Source organism: Coloeus monedula (genome assembly GCF_965178545.1).
Source record: "Coloeus monedula genome assembly, chromosome: 8".
NCBI classification, from domain to species: domain Eukaryota; kingdom Metazoa; phylum Chordata; class Aves; order Passeriformes; family Corvidae; genus Coloeus; species Coloeus monedula.
The window spans coordinates 18,931,596-18,952,916 of record NC_138788.1 but is presented as its reverse complement, the minus strand read 5'-3'; the positions used below and the strand labels follow the sequence as shown (position 1 = coordinate 18,952,916).

Sequence of the window (21,321 nt, the reverse complement as noted above, 5' to 3'; positions counted from 1 at the left end):
TCATATGGATATAGTTATAAGTAGGTAGGTTTTTTATGCATTAGAAGTTACATTGCTGTCCCTGTCCCTCTTGTTCTGTTGAAATTATAGGTGAAGAAGTTGTATTGGGTGAGAGGTTTTGTGTAGTAATCAGCAAATCTCATACCTCATCCAGATGCATACAGATGTAATACAAGTTACTATTTCAGATCACATAATTTTCCTGAATTTATCAGTATTTGAATACTGATAGATTAATGACTTTAAGTACTTTTTTTGTTATTCAGACATAATAAGGGCTTGAAAAAAATACTGGCTTCTAGACAAGGAATATGTTTTCCTGGATAACAGTAGCTGTGGAAAGTGAAGAGTGAATGTTCCCAGAGAGAATTTCATGGCAGCCACCAGACTTCTTGCTGTTCTGTTTTTTCTCTGTGAGAATGCTAGAAATGCATCAAAATACAGTTCTTTTGTGTGTCTTTGGCTCTTGGCTACTGCAGGTATGCAACAGTTTAATTTTAGTGCTTCCTGTGAGGCATTGTGCTCTTCTGGGAATTTTGAATGCAATTTATATCCTTGCTAAAATGAAAGGGAGCTGCATTTTAGGAAAATACAGTATGTCTGTCAGTGTGGGTAGATTGCCTGACTTCTTTGCGAAGATCTAGTTTAACAGAGACCATAATTCGGTGTTTCCTTGCTTTCAGTTGAGATAAGCAGAGTTTTGCTTTTAATTGATCTATGTTTTCACAAAATTAGTAAAAGCTTATTTATTTTCAAGACTCGTGCTTCTTTCCACTTCTGCTCATCGCATCTTCTATGTCTTTTTAAATCCCTCTCGTCTGATACTTCACTGATAGGCTCTAAGAAACTGCATGATCAATTTGGCTTTTTTTTCTAAGAAAGCAGGCTGAACATTTTATCCTAGAATCCCTGTCATGCAAAGACAAAAATGCTCAGGTGTCTTTAAGTGTAACTTTTGCCTGTGATTGATTAACTGCCCTTCTAGTTAATATGAATGAGAGCTTCTTGAACATTTTTATTCTGCTGGGCTTCTCATCTAACTCAATAACTTTATCTTTCAGTACCAAGATAAAGAGGAAGTTGTTCTATGGATGAATACTGTAGGACCCTACCACAATCGCCAAGAAACATACAAATACTTCTCTCTCCCCTTCTGTGTGGGATCAAAAAAAAGCATCAGCCATTACCATGAAACCCTAGGGGAAGCACTTCAAGGAGTTGAATTGGAGTTTAGTGGTCTTGACATCAAATTTAAAGGTAAGCAATTCAAAGTGCATTTAGTCACTTAAAAAAAATACACAAACTCTTCAAACTTGATCTTTTAATGAGAAGAACTGAAATTTTGTTGCTGCTAGAAACTGAGTGTATTTTTTATTGTTGTTTGGTACACCCTGCAAGGTTGTGTACTACCATTAGCTTTTGAGTTTACAGTGAAATTTCCGTCTATGTGCCCTTGAAGGAGTATGCTTGCAGCAGATATGTGCTTCTGAAGTAACTGATATCATTTTACAAGGTAAAACTAAGTTTTCTGCGTATGAATGTTTAAATAGGTACTGGAATTAATATTCTGGAATTATCAATTCTGAAGATGTAGTTTTTTCCTGTGATGTTGAATACTTGCAGACTTGCTGCAATTGCAAAGAGGTAGCAAGGGCTCAACATCTCAAAGTTTCACCTCAACACAAAGATGATTGTGTCCTTCTGGTTACTGTCTAGTTCAAAATAACTTTGACAAATACCTTTATATATTGTCTCAAACTCATTATATGCCAGTCAGGATGGAGCAGGATGAAGCTGGTCAGTTTTTTTTTTTTCCTGTTGTTTCCTGTCCTCACCATTTTGCTGTAATGTTCCAGAGAAAACATTTAACTTCTTCCGCAAATATATTTCCTGATATTAAGGCCTGAGTCTTCTATTGCATAATTTCTCTGTGTGTGTCCTTTCAGGTATCTGTGGCTAGTAATTGCAGAACTTCAAATATTTAACAGATTATTTTTGCCTCTTGAATTTTAACATTTATAAATTTAATTCAATCTGTGTTTCTGTGTATCTTTTTTTCCAGAACACTGCACTTCATTGCATCACTAGTGCTTAACTGGATGGACAACTTAAACATAGTATCTCATCTGAGCATTTACAGTCAGATGGGATTTAGTTTTTGTAAGCTGTAAAAGTTTTATCCAAAATTGGACATATGCAAAATAAGAGACCTGATGATGTTTTTGGTAGCAGTAGGATAAATTGAATAAAAGATTTTTAGAAAGTTTGTTAATACCTTAAATTCTTCATAATTTTTAAATTTGCATATAGGATAGCATTGCCACATTAAAGGAGTTTGGAGTTGAATCTTTCCTTTTAAGAAACGTACAATATGTGTAGAAACACTGGAACAAGTCCCCACTACTGGTTTGTAACACTTGTAGCATGCTGCAAATTTTGCTCAATGTGGGAGAACTAGTTTCCTTGTCAAACTTCATAGAATGTCCTCAGAAACACAAAATGGAAAGAACAGTGAAGGCAACTGGCAGCAATTGAGCACAGTGGTGAAGATTAATAAAACTTCTATTATCAGAATATGGTAAATGTTCATTTCGACAGCCAATTCAATGTGTAATTTTTATTTCAAGTACCCCAACTTTACAAAGAGATTCTTTCATTCCTGTGACAAATGCACTCTCTAGGTGCAGCACCAAATTGAAAAGACTAGATGGTTTGTGAGCTGATGTTCACTGCTATGATGTAGCCAATGCACAGAATTTTTAAAAATTTAGTTATTGTTATTAACATCTTGAACCTTAGTATATATTGATAATCTGTATTAGACCTGCAGTGACTTGAACTCTCAACCAAAGTGGCTGCAGGTCAGATGTTTTTTATAAAGCAGATGGTACATGGTAGCGGGTTGATTACTAAGTATGTGTACATGATGTGTGAAACTGTATGTGTACATGCACTTCTAGATTTTTCTCTTGCAGTCTTCTATCCTCTGGATAGAAGATGAAGACAATAATCTCTTTGCTGTTAACTGTCATCCAGCAGCTTCTGCATCAGGAGCTGTTTTAGTATTTCTAGCAGTGGTCCATGAAGGGAAATCTATGAATGGCAGTCAAGTCTATTTTACTATCCTTATTCTGCTGTTAAAAGTATTAAAATAGTCTTTTTTCCAAATTTCAGAGCAACAAGTATAAATTAATTGTAACAGTAATTATTAGTATTTAACATGAAATTAGTATTTAATATGAAGTTATGTAAAATTTGTGTAATTCAAATCCCCTTGATATACGGGTTTTTAAAGGAAAGAAGTAGAGCAGAGGATTGCAATGTGAGATTCATTTTTTTAGAGGCTTAAAAGCTGTCATGAACCCAGTACAATTTATATCCAATTTATGTGTTGTAAAATTTGGATTTTATAGACCAGTCCTTAAAGTTCAGCATTTGTATAGGCAATTATTTTCCAGTTGGATTATTGAAATGTGATGGTAGCTCACTTTTTGAGTTTTTCAGTGACATTTTAAAGGTAGACCTTGTTATTGCTGAAGTGGTGTTTGCTTTTTTCTTTTTTTTTTTCTTGTAACTAGATTATATCAGTGAAATTGAAATAATTTTTTTTTAATGAATAAGTTTTATGTCAGTGTGATTGATGCATGCTTCAACTCTGCACCAGTGGTCCAGAAGTTGCTGCAATTAAATTGAAACAAGGCTGTTGGTGTTTTTGTGGGTGGTCTGGGTTTTTTGGTTGGTTTTTGTTTTCCTTTTTGTTAACAGACAGAGGCTTGGTTTGGTCCCAATAGATTCATGTGTTTTTAAGTAAAAGATACAGCTTCAAGGACTGTTGAGTATCTAAAATCTGCAGCTGAAATAATTAAGATAATAAGTTATAAACTTGCACAGATTTTCTTCATGAATATGTGAATCATACCTAAGTTCTGAGTTAACAGGCATCTGTGCTTTTCTTTATGTGTATTTGGCATTATGCTAAGATTAACAGTTACAGGCATTTCTTTCTCTTTAAATGAGTATTTTATGAGTTTACAAAATTAAATTAGATTTGAACTTCATACTTTATGTTTTTATCCTCTGAAGTGAGTAAAGGGGAAATACAGTTGTTCTAATAAATTTGCTTCTGTAATAAAAAACAGTTCCCTTCTCAACACTGTTTGACTGGACAGCAGTAGCAGGTAAAGGTTCATCGTATTCAAAGAATTGTTTAGGCTACAGCTGTTATTAGCTGAAGTACTAAACTGTGTAAGTAAAACTGGCAGTTTTACTGCCAGAATCACTAGGCATTGCTTGTGTTTTTGAACTAGAATAAAGAAATTATGATTTTGCAGAAATGTGCCCTTCTGAGAGTGAAGGTTTCCACTTGAACTCTCATAGTGGTGACTGGTGGGGCAAATCTACAGTGTATTCAAGTCTCCCTGAAGTAGTGTTTCTTGTATTTAAGTGTGGCCTATGAAAGGACACATGCAGTCATACAAGATAGCTGGATTTTCCTTCTGTTACAGTATGAGCAATGTTGTTCTTATATCACAGGTGTGAAGTCTGTATAAATACCTGTGTGAAGAAAGTAATGAATTATTAACATACACTTACATTGTAATGTAAACTTCAAGTTTTCAGTTGACTTAATTATCTTGTCAAGCTAAATCTAGGATAGTAATGCTTTTTAATTAATATGACAAGTTTTTTACTCAAGTATTTGAGTGACATCTTCTGTTACACCTGAGACCTAGGAAATCATTAAATATATTGAACATTGGGATCACAGCAACTTCAATTTGAAAATTTTGATGTTACCATACAGTGCCATTAGAGAAGATGAATTGAAAGAGGAACAGGATGTTTTAACAGAATTGCATTTTGCACTTCTTCAGAAATGTTACTAAATGACCATATTTCTGATGGAGAATTCTTCGCCCAAACTTCGTTCTGCAACACCTCTAGCATATATGGCAGCCATCCAGGATGACATTTAGTGTTGTCAGATATAATGAAGTTTAATATGGTTCACATACTTCAATAAAACCCCATTGATCTGACTGTTCATAGGAAATTTGAAATCTGACTAAGCACGCTTGCTTTTCTAATGAGTCATGCTTTCATGCTTTTAAAAAACTTCCTGAATATGCTACTGATGTTACTGAAGCTTTATTACAAAGCAGATATTACCTCTTTGACATCCCTGATGCAGATGCAACACAAAACCTGTCTTTAACTTCAGTCTCCTCTTAGATACACATCCAGCCATAACTTGGATAAGAATTCTCTAACATAAAAAAACTTTAGATCTGGTAAAGCTGTAATGAAGTAGACAGCGGGTTCCCCAGCCACCGAATGCTGTTCTAAGCTTCTTTCATTTAGTAATTTAACACAGTGGATTTAAGCTTGACCACCTAATCCTGTCCTGTAACTAAATGCCAGCTTCAGCTGTCAGTGGCTGGAGAAAGGAGCACATGACTTCATTCACTGGTTTTAGGGGGAGGTGAGAGGAACTGTACAGTGCAGTATGGCTGAGGGTGACATAATAGTCCCTATGTAATGTCATGCCTGTGTTTTGCAAGAATTGAATGAGATTGTTTCTAATGATAACACTGGGGTTTTATGTATGTGCCCTGGGGTAACTTGTAACAGTTAATACAGATTTGATTATACTATCTCTGTGATGTCTTCTGGTATTCTGAATGCTGGGAGTAAGATCTATAAAAATGGGTGAAGACAGGTTTTTTTGTGGCACGGTGCTATCTGCAGACTGGTGTCAATGCAGTCATTTCACTTCAAATGATATTTCAAAGTCTTTTTTTTTTAACAGCAGCAAACCTCACTGTTTATATCCTAAAGCATTATATGCAGAATGGCTCATTTCAGTTAGTCAAACAAACAAAAATTCCACAGTCTGAAAGCCCCTGGAGTAATTTAGAGTAGGTTGCAGTCTAACCTACCTGTGCTGGTACCACTGTGAGCCAGAGTCACCTAAAGCCAGCCTGCCCCCCCCATAACACTTATCCAAAACAGGCTTCTTGCTTTGGCACTGGGAAATGCTTTATTTAACAGCCTCTATCAGTTTCTCTTTTACCTGTGTTTTAATTCACAGCATATTTTCATTTGACCTGTGTGTTGAACAATCCTTTAAGTCAAAAAATGTAGTATTAGAAAGGTGTTATCCTTTATTTGAATACAGTATGACAGTGAAGTGCCAAATATTTTGGAAAGAATCCGTACTTAGCAACAAATCCAGGAAATAATGATTCTGGGGTTTGTGGGTTAGCTTCTTTTTTGTCCTTTTAATTAATGTCAAGACAATTTAAAAATCTGTTAAAATGAAAAGGTGCCAAGCAGAGGCATTTTGGGGGTGGGAGGAAACATAGTCCAAAAAGTATAGGATCCAGCTCAGTAGAGGTGTAAGTGCAAACTTGAATTTGTACGTCTGTTTCAGCTGTGGTGCCAACTTTAATGGCTTCCCTCTCTTGAATGTACCAGTACAGGCCCTGAAAATGTTGTCCATGCACTAAAAGTCTTCTTGGTGCATTTGTTGACTTGAATGGTTTTGTTATTCTCTTTTTTTCTCCAGAAAAAAAGTTTTGTTGAGCAGATGTACTTGACGTTATTTTGATTTTTGTTGTTATTAGAGAAATTATGTTTTGTGTTCTATTTATCTAAATATTCTGCTTGCCTTTGCTTTTTCTGTGCAGGTGATTTGATTCTGTTTTTAAGCTTTATATTGTAGTTAGTGTATAGAAGAAAGTAAGCTGAATTTTGATACAGATTAGAGCTGTACTTAGAGCATAAATTAATTTTATCTACTAAAATGGGTCCTCAATTCCAGTGATGACAAAAAAGAGGAGAGGAGAAGATGGAATTCTTTTCTTGTACTGTGTTTCACTATTTGTAGTGTGAAAACAATTACTAAGATGTAGATGAGGGAGCTTGTGTCTGAATCTGTTGCTCTCTGAAGTCCTGTAAATATGCCCTTTTGTCTTTCTTCACTTGAAAAGGAAACATTAGTGAAGGAAACTGGAATGCAAAAGAATGGCTGCTAACAGTATAACTTAGGAACTGTAGATGGGGAAGAATAGCTTTCTGGCTGAAGGAGGTGGATTTATTTTATTTCCAAATGCAGCCTCTTGTACATTCTTTGCATTAGTCCTATTTTTGTCGTCTCCTTTTTTTTTTTTTTTCTATCTTTACTCTGATTGCTTTGTTTCTCCCTTAGTGGTAGTTTCTTCAAAATTGCTGAGAACTTTAAAAAGTTTTAGGTTTTTTTTACAAACACTATTCCTAGTCAGTGAGGCTGACTATACTAAAATAGAGAGATAATGTTGTAAACAATTTTAGGTATTTGTTAATAATTTCATACCTCTTGTTAAAGAGGTCTCATGATCTGTTCAGGTGAATCTGCCATCAGCTTTTGTACCTTAATTTAGTGTGGGTGAAGCAGCAAAAGGATACTGTGAAACCTTTCCTTATCCAATATGTTGGAAGCTTCTGCATGCAGAAGTGTAGATTTCTGTAAACAATCATGTAGCTGCTTTAGTGGTTCCTTTTAAAGTGTCCTTTTTGGTTACCTACTTGAGGATAGCCAAGACAGCTTGGAGACTTCAGCAATGTCCATTCCCCCATTTGCATGGTTTGCCTTCACTTTGAGCTAGTTCATGAATAAATCTTTAATTGTGGTTTAATTTTTTGCAGATGATGTAATGCAGACTACTTACTGTGAAGTTGACTTGGACAAGGGAAGAAGAGATGCATTTGTGTATGCTATCAAAAATCACTATTGGTACCAGATGTATATTGATGACTTGCCAATATGGGGTGAGTGATATTATGCATTAATAACTGGATTGCACCTACTCAAGTCCTGTTCTAGTGGGTTCCATGGAGTCATTTAATGACTAAGCTTCATTACAAGAATTTCACAAGAATATAAAACTTACATGCAAGTCAAATTCACAAGAATAGGAAATGAAGTCATAGAGGACGTAGTCTTAAGCTGCGCCAGAGGAAGGTTAGGTTGAACATTAGGAAGAATTTCTTCACAGAAAGGGTGATTAGATATTGGAATGGGCTGCCCAGGGAGGTGGTGGAGTCACCATCCTTGGAGGTGTTTAAGGAAAGACTGCATGTGGCACTCACTGCCATGGTCTAGTTGACATGATGGTGTTAGGTCATAGGTTGGACTCAGTGATCTCAGAGGTCTTTTCCAACCTAATCAATTCTGTGTGATTCTGTGTGGAATAAGTTGAAGGATTATTGCATTGAAAGAACAGTTGAACGGCTGTACTAGTGAATTACAAAAACAGTGAAAAGCTATTCTGTTTCTCAAGCCCTGATTAAATAACAGTAAGCTCTTAGGTTTAAACTTGTTCAAATGTTCAAGTGAGTGGTATTTAGATAGGTTACACATAAGGTTCATGTTACTGTGATCCTGAATAACAGGTTTCATAAAATTATTTCAGAATTTAAAATTTATTTTGCTACTTTTCTTTATTACTAATGCAAAAGCTGTTTGGTTTACTTTTATGGTAATTTAGTGACTGTTAACAGTGTTGCTTTGTAGTCTGTGTTTATATGGAGTTTTATTTTACTTGTTCTTTTAAATTTCTCCTCTCCTCTTAGTTCTCAAAATTTCTTTTGCTGAATATTATTAATCTGGGCTAAGAAGTGCTTGTGTCTTGAATAAGAATGTGTGTATCTTTAGTGCCATTGTCTCCTAAGGTCTCTGTGTTTTGTTGCTCCCTCATAACCTGTGATCATATAACTAGTAAAGAGTGCTCTGCAGATTACACTTTGCACTGATAGCAATCAAACAAACTCCCCAAGGCCTAATCTCCCTGTTGGTAGATATAAACTGAAAGGAAATGAAAAACAGCCATTAAATGTTTTGGTAAGGTAAGGTCTTGGTTGCTTGTGTTCCATGAAAGAGGTAAACCTGCCCAAACTAAACAAAATGCCACAACACCTAGAAAAACGCAGTTCAAGTCATGTGAGAAAAGTTCTTTGATAGCTGGTATGAATATTGCTATCCATCATTCATTCGTTTTGACAAAGGGTGCCTTTTTTTAGTCCTGTAATTTTAATTGGTTTTAGAAAATATCTGTCTGATGAACATGGCAGAAATATTAACACTTTATTTATTTATTTATTTATTATCTATCTGGTAGCCAGGAAGGTCTGGGTTTTTTTGGTTTTGTTTTAATGTGTCTGTTTTCAAGAGATACCATTATCATGCCTGAGGAGAAGTACTTAGGTATTGATTTTGTTCTTTTCAGCTGATTTGCTTATTGTGTGTGATGGCTCTGTAGCAGGACTTGGAGTAGACCTGAATTACTTGGTGTGGCCTTTACTGTACTACTTGTGCACTTGCTGGTAGGCTGTTTAAAAGCATGCATGACTGACAGTTGTTGCTATAATATTTTTTATGGCTTTGGCCTTTCAGCAAAAGACCAATGAATTATTTTTCTAGACTAGTGACAGGTGTGTAGGCTTTGAATTGCCCAGGGATGATAGATGCTAAGCTGACTTTTTGGAATCCTATGTGACTAACAAGTCTTGGAGGCTTTCTTTTTTAGGATTGATTTTTCTGGTCATGTTTCATCTAAAATGCCAAAGAACAAACATACGTACTAAATCTATACACTGACAAATTTTATGCTCTCAGCTAAAAATCTGTTTTCCTGTGATTTCAGTGTTTTTAGTGTTCCCCAGTAGTATCCTTTTTATGCACAAGAAGTCAGCTAACAAACATGTGGAATCTGGGTATCATCTTTCTAAGATATTAAGAAGCTGGTTTTGACAGTTGAGAACCAGGATTTCAAGCTGTGCTACATAATAGCTGACTGCAGCATCATAAGTACTGCTAATATTATGTAAGGATATAACCTGACATCAGGTGTGAAAGCAAGTGATGCTGACAGTTTTGGTCTGTGTCTCCTGAGGGTTAGGTAAAACTAGCAGGACTGCAGATTGGTCAATCTTAGCCTGACTTTATTCAAAAAAATTAATCAGCTCTTGGTAGGGGGCTGAGGAAGCAGTTGATGCACCTGAACCAATCAAAAGTGTTTATCTGTAAGTCTGAATGAATCTTTTGGACCTTTGTGTTCCCAGTACAGTGGAGAAAACTGTCCATATAGCTGACCTGCAATAATTTTGGTTTTCCTGGGTCTCTGTCCAACAACAGAAATGTTTCAGGCTCTGAGGGCTGCTTAAAACTTAAAGCACTGAGACTTTTGGTGCTCACTGAACAGTTTTCATTTTAAGTATTTCTGTTTTGAATATGGCATGAATGATACCGTACACATGCCTCAGCCAGCTTGCTGGTGCCTTTCAGTGTGTTGTACAGACTTGTCTAGTACCATGTAATGTGGTGGCAGGTAGAGAGACTAAAGAAAGCAAGTATCTTTTGCTCAATTGTCTTTTTATAGCTGTAACTATTTCTAAATAGTTACTTAATGTCAGTAATTATAAAGAAGAAAACCATTAGGACTGTTTAAGATACGTGGGTGTAAGAACTTAAGTAGTTATGACAGCATCTCAGAAATACTCTGAATACTGAGAAGGGGTTTTTTGGTTTTATGAAGAAAGTGTCCAGAATTGGTTACCCTCAGTTTGCATTAAAAATAGCTTGTGCTGAATGACTTTTTTTGTTACTGTGTGAGGGCTGTCATGTTGATCCACTTTATTTGGATTACCTATCTTGAGAACCTTACTAGCCAGCATGTATTGTATATACTGTATCACCCAATATCCTATTTTTTTCATTGTTGATTCACATCTTGTAGCTGGATTAAACCAAAATTTTGTTCCCTAAATGTAGATGGGTAGAGTCCTTTTTTAGTGCTACCAAAAGAAAGCTATCTCTGAAGAGTTTAAAAGAAAAGGATTCAGATGGTGCTAAGGCGTGCTGAGAATTCTAGGCAACTTCTCTTTAATTCTATTCTTAAAGCAGACCATTCACTTCTCTGGGCTCATCCAGATGTATTCACGGCACTCCTCCTGTCTCCTGGCAAACTTTAGTTAAGTTCATCCTTTATGTTCTTCATGGTTTTCCACCTTGCTAAGGCTCACTGGTATCAGACATGCACAAACATTAATTCTTAAAATTCTCCTGAGAAGTCCTCAAAATACCCTGTAAGGAGTACTCTATTTTCCGTAAAGACTAGGCATAAATGAACCTTTATTAACTGCTGATAATTGAGGGTAATGACATCAAACTGCTGTTTGATGGCTCTGGAAGGTTTATACTATTTTCTAACCTGAAAAAGGCAACCAGATCTTTTTAAGTGCCTCCAGAAAAAATTATTCCATTTTATATTTCTTCCTGAATTGCTGTCCCACAGTGGCAAGAGAGATTAGCTTTGATTGTTTCAGGACATTCCCTAAGTATGTGGAGCACTGTGTTAGTTCATTCCTTCAGTGAGTGATTGATCAAAATGTTCCTTGAGTAGTTTAGAGGTCTGTATTGTCATGGTTCTGGATACTAGCATGGGAACCCATGGCATGCCAGGCGCCAGGCTATATGGTGGAGGCATGAACTGGCACGTGTTTCATGTGGATGGCATATACAAAGCAATCCTGACATATGAGCATGAGTAAAAAACTTGACATAAAAAACACAGATGATGCACAAAGGGCTTTCCTTCATGTAGCTGGTGGTTTGTGATAGCCTGTTCCATATCCTTCGCCTAATTGTTGTCCCATTCCCTCCACCCTTGTATACCTTGAGTGCTGCTTTTATTGTGACTTTCTGTCTTGTATATCTTGTATGTGATCTTTGATCTTGACATCGAAGATGACAACCTGTAGCCTGTGAACTTGTTGACTGTTAGATTTTTTCTATTTTCACTCAGCATAGTACAGTCTCTAGAATTCTTATGTAGTAGATGAGACATTTTGCACTAACTTACTGAAAATTAATAACTTATTCATAGAATGATTTGCATGGTTTGAGTTGGAAGGGAAGATAAAGATCATCTTGTTCCAAACCCCTGCCTGGGCAGGGACACCTTCCACTAGATGAAGTTGCACAGAGCTCCATCCAGCCTGGCCTTGAACATTTTCAGGGATGGGACAGCCACAGCTTCTCTGGGCAGCCTGTTCCAGTGTCTCACCATTCTCACAGTAAAGAATTTCTTCCTAATATAAAACCACATTTTTGGCAAGCGTTGGAAACTTGTGTGCAAACAAGAGCACAAAGCATGTGTTGGGAAGTCAACTAATGAGGATTACAGAGTGAAGTAAAATTTTTAAGAGGAAGAAAACTGAGTGAACAACTAGGTGGAAGATGGAAAATTAGATTTTGGCTAAGTTCTGTTAGGGAAGATGAATATGTATTTAGCTAGTTGTTTATCTGGTAAAAATTGCAAACAAAAATAGAGGCACTGTTGTTGGGTCTTCTGCAGTATTTGCAGCTGCATGGTTTTTCTTTTAATGCCATTACAAAATGCTTCTTGCAGAGACCTGTGGATTGAAAGTGGAGTCCAGGTATTGGCGTTGAAAAGAAGAGCATAAGGTCTTCTGTGTTCTCTTTATTTATGTTGCTTTTTTAGCTGGCAAAACTTTTGTAATCCATATTTTTTAAAAATAAAAGCAAAATATCTGAAAAGTGTACCTGTAATAGATGCTTACACTTGTTTCCTATGCAGGGATTGTTGGAGAAGCAGATGAAAATGGAGAAGATTATTACCTTTGGACTTACAAAAAACTTGAAATTGGTTTCAATGGAAATAGAATTGTAGATGTCAATCTGACCAGTGAAGGGAAGGTGAAATTGGTACCAAACACAAAAATCCAGATGTCATATTCAGTAAGTAATTTGGTGATGCAGGTGTAATAAGAAATTCTACATGGTGAAATAACTCAGAAATAGGTACTTGTATACTGCAACATGTACTGGTACTTTAGGCTATGTTAGAGGAAGGTGCATCTTCGCTCTCTCAATTATTTTGTTCCGTTGCTGAAAAACCTTGATAGATTTATTAATAACAAATGTAAAATTATGATTTTTGGAATACTCCAAACAAACTGGAGCTTCTATAATGTGCAGCAAAGTGTTTTAGTTGGAAAGGAAGATATCCTGAAAGGATGGAGACTAGAGGTATAGAGGACCCTTGAGAAGGTACACATTGTCTTCATATTTGGACTTCTGATATTTGCATCATAGGTTTGAACTGGAATCTGAGCTACGATAAGAACCCACTGTAAGCCTTTATGCTTTGCAAGCAGTTAATATCAAAATTTACTTAGTTTTGCAATTCCAGTAGAAATTTCTTATTTATATAATATGATTAATAAGGTTTTAAGTTTCTGAATCTCTTCTGCTATGATATTGAGTTGCTGTGATAAAAGGTAATTAATAAACAATCCTTGCTGGGTGAGACAACAAATAAAGTTTTTCAGCTTTCCCCTTTACATAGTTGATGTTACTTAAATCTGTGATGGTTCACTTGTCATGTTCACCACATTTGTATAGTGAAACCATTTCTTAATGCATTGCTTTTCTACCATGTGTTAGCAGTGGATGTCAGCATAGGATTTTATTTCAGAGGATATTCTTGCCGCAATTACATTTGTGCTGAATAAGTTGTACAGTTTGAAGTGCAGATAACTAGGTTTTGTATGGACTTTTCAGAATTACATTTACACTGATCTCCCTATTTTTACTGCAAAATTGATAGTAGAAATTTCAGAATTTGCTATTTCAAATTCTGCCAGCATTGTGAAGTCCATTTGCTCTAAATTTTAAGTTAGCACTGAGTAGCAACCAGTAATGAAAATAACATAAGATATTCCCTTAAAATACTTTTTATGTACAAAGCTCAGGACTTCTCTGTCCGATTCTGTTGGCACCACTGGGCAGTTGCTGGGCTGGCCTGTGTGTGGTGTTTAATTCACAGAGTGTCTCTGGTGGATTTGTTCTAAGCTGTGCTTCATAGTGCCAGATGCTCTAATGAGAAATGTATCTGCTTAAAACAGTTTTGAAAGCTATTAATGTTTTGAGTTACTAATCTTGAACAAGGTTGTAATTTGAACTGAAGAACATTAATATCAAACCTCAAAGTAAGTGCTGCTGGAGTCTTGGGGTTTTTATATTTCTCAGGACTGTGGTGAGTGATTAGGGTGTTCAATCTACATTTATATGCTTTCTTCTACACTCAATAAGAGAACAGCTTTTGAAAAGGATAGTTCCTTCTCGTGTATTATAGATATGTACAAGGGGACTGCATTTGTTTCAATTTCATTAAAAATCCTGATATTTGTAATTTTTTGGCATGCTTTTGAAAGAGATTTTCAGGTAAGCTTGTATTTAGTTTCTAAAATTGTTTTAATTTTAATTTTTAAATGCAATCATGCAAAAATTCTCAAAAATACTTTGTGTTACCATATTAGTACCATATAGTTCATTAATGCAATTATATTTTCCAAATCCAAAGCAGTCCTCTCTGCAGCTGGTGGAGAGCTAACAGCAGTAATATGCTGTTATCCTGTGACAGTATGTTCATAAACACATACTTTTCCAAATTGTCTAGATTCATAGTAATGATAGATAGAGAGAGAGAGATAGATTCATTCTGTAGATTCTATAATCATGGAAAAGGTTTGTTGTATTTGACAAGTACAAGTTCGTATCTTTGGTTAGCCTCACAGAGACAGTGAGAACTGAGGCAGTGCAAGACTGATTCTTCCTTGTTCTTAAGCATAAGCACAGACAAGATTAGATCCATGAGGTGAGGTGGTTGATATTCATTCTGTGTCTGACCTGTATATGCCAGTTTTTAAGAACATCATTCCATTGTTTTTTGCCAAAACCTATTCATATTGAAGAAAACATCTAAAGTGGATGATTTTTAATATGTGCTCTGGGTTTCTGCGTGTGAGTATAGCTAAAAAAACTGTAAGGAGCTTTTCAAATATAAACTTTTGTCTCTTCAGGTGAAATGGAAGAAATCAGATGTGAAGTTTGAAGACCGATTTGACAAGTATCTTGACCCATCTTTCTTTCAGCACAGAGTATGTATTGTTCTAAGACAGCCTTACAAAACGTCCCTTTAAAATGATTGCTTTAGTTTAGATGTCATGCAATTTTTGGATTATGTCTTTGAACGTCTTTCCAGATTCTGGACCAATAAACCAGGGAGGTCTAGGGCTGTTGTTTAAGTAGTAGTGTTGCTGCTAAAATAGGATGGCTCCATTTTTTTAGAGTGCTTCAATAAATACACAGGCAAGCTTAAAGCTTGCAGAAAATACAAGGCATTTCAAGAAAATACATTCAGGTGATCAGAAGCAATGAAACTTCAGGGACACAAATGTACAAATGTGTAAGCTGAATAAGTGCAGTTGGCCACAGGTACACTTCTTTCTGAAGTAAATGTAAAGCAAAAAGCATTAGCCTAAACCAGTTGGTGCTATCAGTTGTGTTTAAATCTGTGGTTGTAATCTCCCTAAGGGTAATATACTGAGCTGTGCTACTTTCTGAAAGTAGAGATTTTGCATTCTGTTTGGAGCTCAGTGAAAACAAGAAGGATATGCTTTTGAGAGGAAAAATAATGCTGCTGCACATTTTGATCCTGTGCAAAGCAATAGTTCCTTTGGCTTTGCTACTTACCCTTCTCTAGGAAGGCAGCAGTACATTATATTGCCTTTTGTTTACCAAGGGAGCATGTACAGCCAGTTGTTCAAACTTTGCTGCTGCTTAACTAAGTTGTGATAACTTCATCGTGAGCAAGGCTGGCTATTAAAAAGGTTTATGTATGGTGTTTCACAGGCCAGTTTTAGTGTCACTTTCTAAAAATGTAGTGTTACATTTTTACCCTTACAATAGGGTTTATTGTTACTTAGCTAGCTAATGGTGACAAGCTGTCTGTATAGGCAACAATTTATCCTTCTTGGAACAATTTGAAACGCATTTACACATTTAAGTTCTAAACCTTATTGGGTGTGTTTTCTTTTTGTAGATTCACTGGTTTTCAATTTTCAATTCTTTTATGATGGTGATCTTTCTGGTTGGCCTAGTGTCTATGATATTAATGAGAACTTTGCGAAAAGATTATGCAAGATACAGCAAGGAGGAAGAAATGGATGATATGGTAAGATCTGCATTCATGCTTTAAAAGCTCTCTTTTTAAGGCTTATTGTTTTCTTGTCATACATTCATTGTGATAGCAGCTCTGGATGGCTTTCTTCAGTTGGACAGAAAATTGCCTTTTGTGTGTCTTGAAAGTGTTACTGGTTTTCTTTATAACATGCTTCTAGGTTGCAACCTAAAAATCTCTTTGTAGTCACTGTGTTAATGTTTGTATCCAACCTTAGGATAAACTAGGACCATTCAGACTTTGTAGTAGAAGCCTGGTGTACTCCTAAGCACCTCAGAGGCTTTAGGGACAAGGAGGGATTCTGATAGATTTTATTGTGTCATACATTCAGGTAGTAATTTGTTGTTGTCTTCCTTAAGCATCTGAAAAGTAAACTTTCAGATTTGATGCATTCAGAAGAGAAGACACACTTGCGCTTGAAGTTGCTTTATTAAATCAGACCTTTTTTTATCTAGCTTGCGTGTTTGTCTCTTAATTGTCATGACTAGACTTTAAATTTGTTGTTGTTGTTCCCAGGACAGAGATCTAGGTGATGAGTATGGGTGGAAGCAGGTCCATGGAGATGTGTTTAGACCATCCAGTCATCCTCTAATATTTTCATCGCTTATTGGTTCTGGCTGTCAAATTTTTGCTGTGTCTCTTATAGTCATTGTTGTTGCAATGATAGAAGATTTATACACAGAGTAAGTATAATTGTGTCATGTCTTCCATACATAAATGTTTAAGTGAACAAAGTAATTACAAAAATTATTGTTCTAACTGGCCTGAAAAAAATGTTTGAGAGTCTTAAGTCATAATCTGTAGATCAGATGTAGTATTAAGTGCTCTTTTAATTTGTAATGAAACATTGTCCTGCTGTTATCACATTAGTCAGTCTCCTTTGATTTTCTCTTTTAGTGCTTGCTTTTTGAATGATTTATTATGAAATTAGTTTGTTGTTCTGCAGAATCACTAGTAGATAATATGGGAAATATATGTTAAAAGTTACATATTTCACTCCTGGTTTCATCCAGAGTAACAAGATCTTACTGTATTTCTGACCCAATTTCCCCACCATGTCCTGTGAAAACTGAAGTAGGAATGTGCTCTGTTGTGAATAGTTCTGTTTTCTGCTGGCAAGTCAGTATTAAGTCAGTCTTACCCACAAGTCTGCTTGGGAATGAAGATGTAATTCCTTAAGTTCTTTTGAACACATAGTGCTCAGCCTGTGTTGATGTAAAATCCCCAGCAACAGGTGGGCTGTAGTCCTGACTGGAAATAAATAATTTAAAATAAAGAAATAATACTCAAGTTTAAATTTAAGACGCTACTTGTAGTTCACCAGTTATTTTTTCCTTTACCTCTTAATCTGATGGAGATTTTTGGGTGACTGGATGGACTGCATCTGTTTCTGTAGTGATTTTATTTTGGGCATTGGAGGGAATTATTGGCTTGTGTTTTGGGTTTTTTTAGATTTTTTACAAGTTATTTGTTTAAAGCAATGACTAAACTTTGACTGTGAATATCACTGTATCTTGATTTTAACAAGGTGTAATACTTCTAATGTGCCACTAGAGAGAACTCTTGCTTTTGAATTTAGCGGCCTTTTAATGGTGTGTTTAAAAAGCCACTCTGTAGTACCAGAATGTTGGCATATTTTCATTTTTCATAGGGTATTATTCCCCTCCTTGTGCCTCATGGTTATATTTCTAGACAGGCTTACATACACACTTTTAAGAGTGCAGCATGTCAGCCCTTCAGAGGACAAAATGAAACCATTTCAGAATATATGTGCCCTGTAGGGAAGCTGTAAGTTGGTAATGACAGTTGTAAAATGTGTCAGGACAGTAGTTTTTGAAAAGATATGTGCACTTAGTCTTTTATTGCAATAGGCCTTTCTGTCACTTTCAAAGTGAATTTAATTCTGGGTGCGTAGTGGAACAACTGACCAAATCTGGTGCAGACAATTCTTCCGTTTAGGAAAATAGCACCAAGTCTGATGTTTTTACTGGTAGCCTGGATTTATACAGTGACAGTGCCATTTCAAACTGTGCCTGCTCTTGGGGGTTTTGCATGTGTTTCTAAATTGTTTGAAGTTATGGGAAGTTTTTAAAAAACAAATGTTAGCAAAACAGTCCTTTAGTGTGTGTGACCAGCAGGTATATTTGATTTGGTCACGCAGTCATGGAAGTTTAAGTGCTAGAGATTGCTTCTTTGAGTACAGCAGGCATCCAGGAATGGTTCCTCAGAACCCAAAATGGCAGTAACTAGAATCTCTCAGAGCAACTAATTTGATGAAAGTACAGTAAGTTGGCTGAAAACCTACTGCTATTTGCTGTCGAAGAATAGCAGAGGGATGTGGAGAAACAACTCTATTAATGAATAAAATTTCTATCTTCCTATTCTTAGATAGGATTTTTTTAAATGTATTTGGAAATGGCTTTTTTGATTTAAAATTATTAGCTTTGCCTGTAAAGTTTCAGAAAAATTATGCCAAAATTAGTAGCCCAACATTTAATGGGGTGACATTTAAAAATTACTAAGCTCTTCTGATTGCACTACTCGATGCTGATTTGTGACTTCATTATAGTATTTATAGTTTCTAAATCTAATTTTCTGCCAGATGAACACTTTTGATCTTAAAAGTTAATTTCTGGGGGATAGCGGAAACATCATTCACAATCTTAGTATATTTTTGTTAATGCTGGCCTTTTGACATTTTATCTACAGTTGAATCTTACACTTAATGTATGTCATGTAAATAGTTATTTATGCACAAAGTACACACATCCAAATGTCAGAGTATATTTATCAGAGGTGAGATTCTGTACTCCAGTTAAAATAAATGCATGTTAGAAAAGAATGTAGTATTGTCAAAATTCTCTCTCCCACATTGAATTAGACTTGGCCAAAAGCTTTGTATGCAAACAGTTCTCATTCTTATGCAGATTTTACAGTTTAAGCACTTCTGAATTTTTGTGTTACATAAAAATATTAAATAACTGCTTCTGCTTAAAATACACTATTTTTTTCTCTCTAATCATGTTTGGTTTTGTATTTCATTTACCAAAAACATCCCTTCTTGTAGGAGAGGATCAATGCTTAGCACAGCTATATTTGTTTATGCTGCAACATCGCCAGTGAATGGATATTTTGGAGGAAGCCTTTATGCTAGACAAGGAGGTAAATAGTTTTCATATTCCAGCATTTTCATTGCATTGTTAAATAGAGAAGTTACTATTTTCTGATTTGCACCAATATAGTGTCCTCACGGAGTTAGATGGAATTCATTAAATTCTTAATAAATGGGAAATATCTTGAGTATATTTACCTTTCATGTTATCTACTCAGTACTGGCTACACTTTCTAAAGAGGTAACTGGAGTCTTAGGTTAATTTAAAAGACCTAAAGAACTGTTAACAGTTGTGACTTCTGAATTGCTTGTTATACTCTTGTATATAATCTTTTGGCTCATGACATCCACAGAGTATAATAGCCTTTCCCTTTGTGTAACCTTAAACAGTTCGCGTCATCTTCGCCCAATGACTCCTACACGGTCCTTTTCTGTATGTACTAGGGGGGTTATGTTAGGCTAACACAAAAAGGATGAGTATCATTATTTACTAGACCACTAATTGTGGATGGGGAAAACCGTTTATATGGTCTTTTAAAGAAGGATGTTCTACTTTCCAGTATATGCTCTACTTTATACTTAGCAAGTCAAAATGAGCATCAGTAGAGAGCAGAAGCCAAATAAAATTGACGGATTTGAACAGGCTGTCTTCAAATGCTCCCCACTATGCCTCTGAGTTATGACCAGTTAGATTCTTGCAGTGCACTAGCTTCATCCATTTCCCTATGCTGCAATAAAAGAATAATCAATACCTATTAGCTTCTAGAGTGCTTAAAAAAAATAACTCTGGTAAGTTCACAAAAGAAAATCTGCATCTTTTTAGCATGATATACCTCTTAGTGTTAAATCTCAACTGCACTTTGAGTTTGGAGAGTAGAAGTTTATTTTCATGTGGCTTGTTTATAAACCTAGCAGTTTGTACAAAACCAGATCTAGTTAGAGAAGGGTTGCTGTGCTGAAATGTACCATGCTTCTATGGTTGAGCCAGATTTGCCTTTTTTTTTTTTACAGATCAAACATGTATCAAACCTTGAAATGCTGATTATGTTGGCTCATGGTGAAAATACATAGGATTGTCTTGAAAAAAATTGCTATTTCTTTACTGTTTTTACTTACTGCATATTGATATCATGGTATATAGACAGTATTTAAGAGCATTAAAAGTACAGGGATTACAGATAGGGAAAATTTTTAAGGTATTGCCCAAAAGGATTTCTTTGAGCTCCTCAGGGAGCTCTAAACTTAGTAATGACTACTGGCAAGTATTGCTGTTCCCTTGATGCTTGGAGTTTAGAAATCACTTTCTTTCTACTTTTTCTGCTGTTGAAGATGTCAAGAGTCCAGTTTTCCTGTATGATAAATGCTGTAGTATTTTGCTTTATATCAGGGATAGCCAGTTCCTTAATGCATCCTGATGTGTGCAATTAGCTTGGTTGGATCAAGCCAACCCAGAGCAGGTGCTGTCTGGAAGCAGCTGTGGTGCTGAGTTGTCCTGGGAGCAGTGCTGAGCTCTCGTGTGCTCTTAGAGTGGGAGCAGGCTCTGCACAGGGCCAGCTCTGCTATCTCTGTCTCTTCTTATCTGCAGCTACATACCCCCTTAGGTTTCACACCCTGGGTTCTTTGGCCAGCTTAGTCAGCACATGCTGTTCTTCAGCTGAAACATTCCCATGCTGTATCCCTTTTCTTGTCTTTTTACCTGGCTTAATAAATTGATTAATGTGCTGCATCTTGTGAGTTACCAGGAGTCAGATGAAACTTCGTTTGCCCTTGGCTCTTGTATTGATGTAGTATGTTGTTACTTACTTCTTTTGCCGTTCTGTGGGAGAAGTAGTCAAGCATCTAAATTCTGGAGTGCTTGCTAGTAAATTTTTTAAAAAATATGCTGTATCTTACCAGTCCCATTGGAATGTCCTTTGTTACAGGAAGGCGATGGATAAAGCAGATGTTTATTGGAGCCTTCCTTATTCCAGCAATGGTGTGTGGAACTGCCTTCTTCATCAACTTCATTGCCATCTATTACCATGCTTCAAGAGCTATACCCTTTGCAACCATGGTGAGTTGTTTTATTGGAGAATTTAAACTCCACTGTCGACACAGAAAAACGACATTTTTTTAAAATCTAAG

General features: G+C 36.0%; 1 protein-coding gene across 5 annotated transcripts in view; it reads left to right on the top strand.

Annotated features, from left to right (window-relative positions):
* Positions 1-21,321, top strand: part of TM9SF3 (transmembrane 9 superfamily member 3) — a 45,570-nt gene that overhangs the window by 7,189 nt on the left and 17,060 nt on the right. For 3 of the 5 annotated variants that reach the window (XM_082286051.1, XM_082286053.1, XM_082286052.1), the window contains exons 2-9: positions 1,062-1,257; positions 7,687-7,809; positions 12,639-12,799; positions 14,926-15,003; positions 15,948-16,079; positions 16,602-16,768; positions 19,153-19,247; positions 21,120-21,250. In XM_082286051.1, coding sequence (XP_082142177.1) covers positions 1,062-1,257; positions 7,687-7,809; positions 12,639-12,799; positions 14,926-15,003; positions 15,948-16,079; positions 16,602-16,768; positions 19,153-19,247; positions 21,120-21,250 — 1,083 coding nt within the window. Of the gene's footprint in view, positions 1-2; positions 25-266; positions 480-1,061; positions 1,258-7,686; positions 7,810-12,638; positions 12,800-14,925; positions 15,004-15,947; positions 16,080-16,601; positions 16,769-19,152; positions 19,248-21,119; positions 21,251-21,321 lie in introns of those variants that run through there. The other 2 variants (XM_082286054.1, XM_082286050.1) reach the window with 2 other exon arrangements.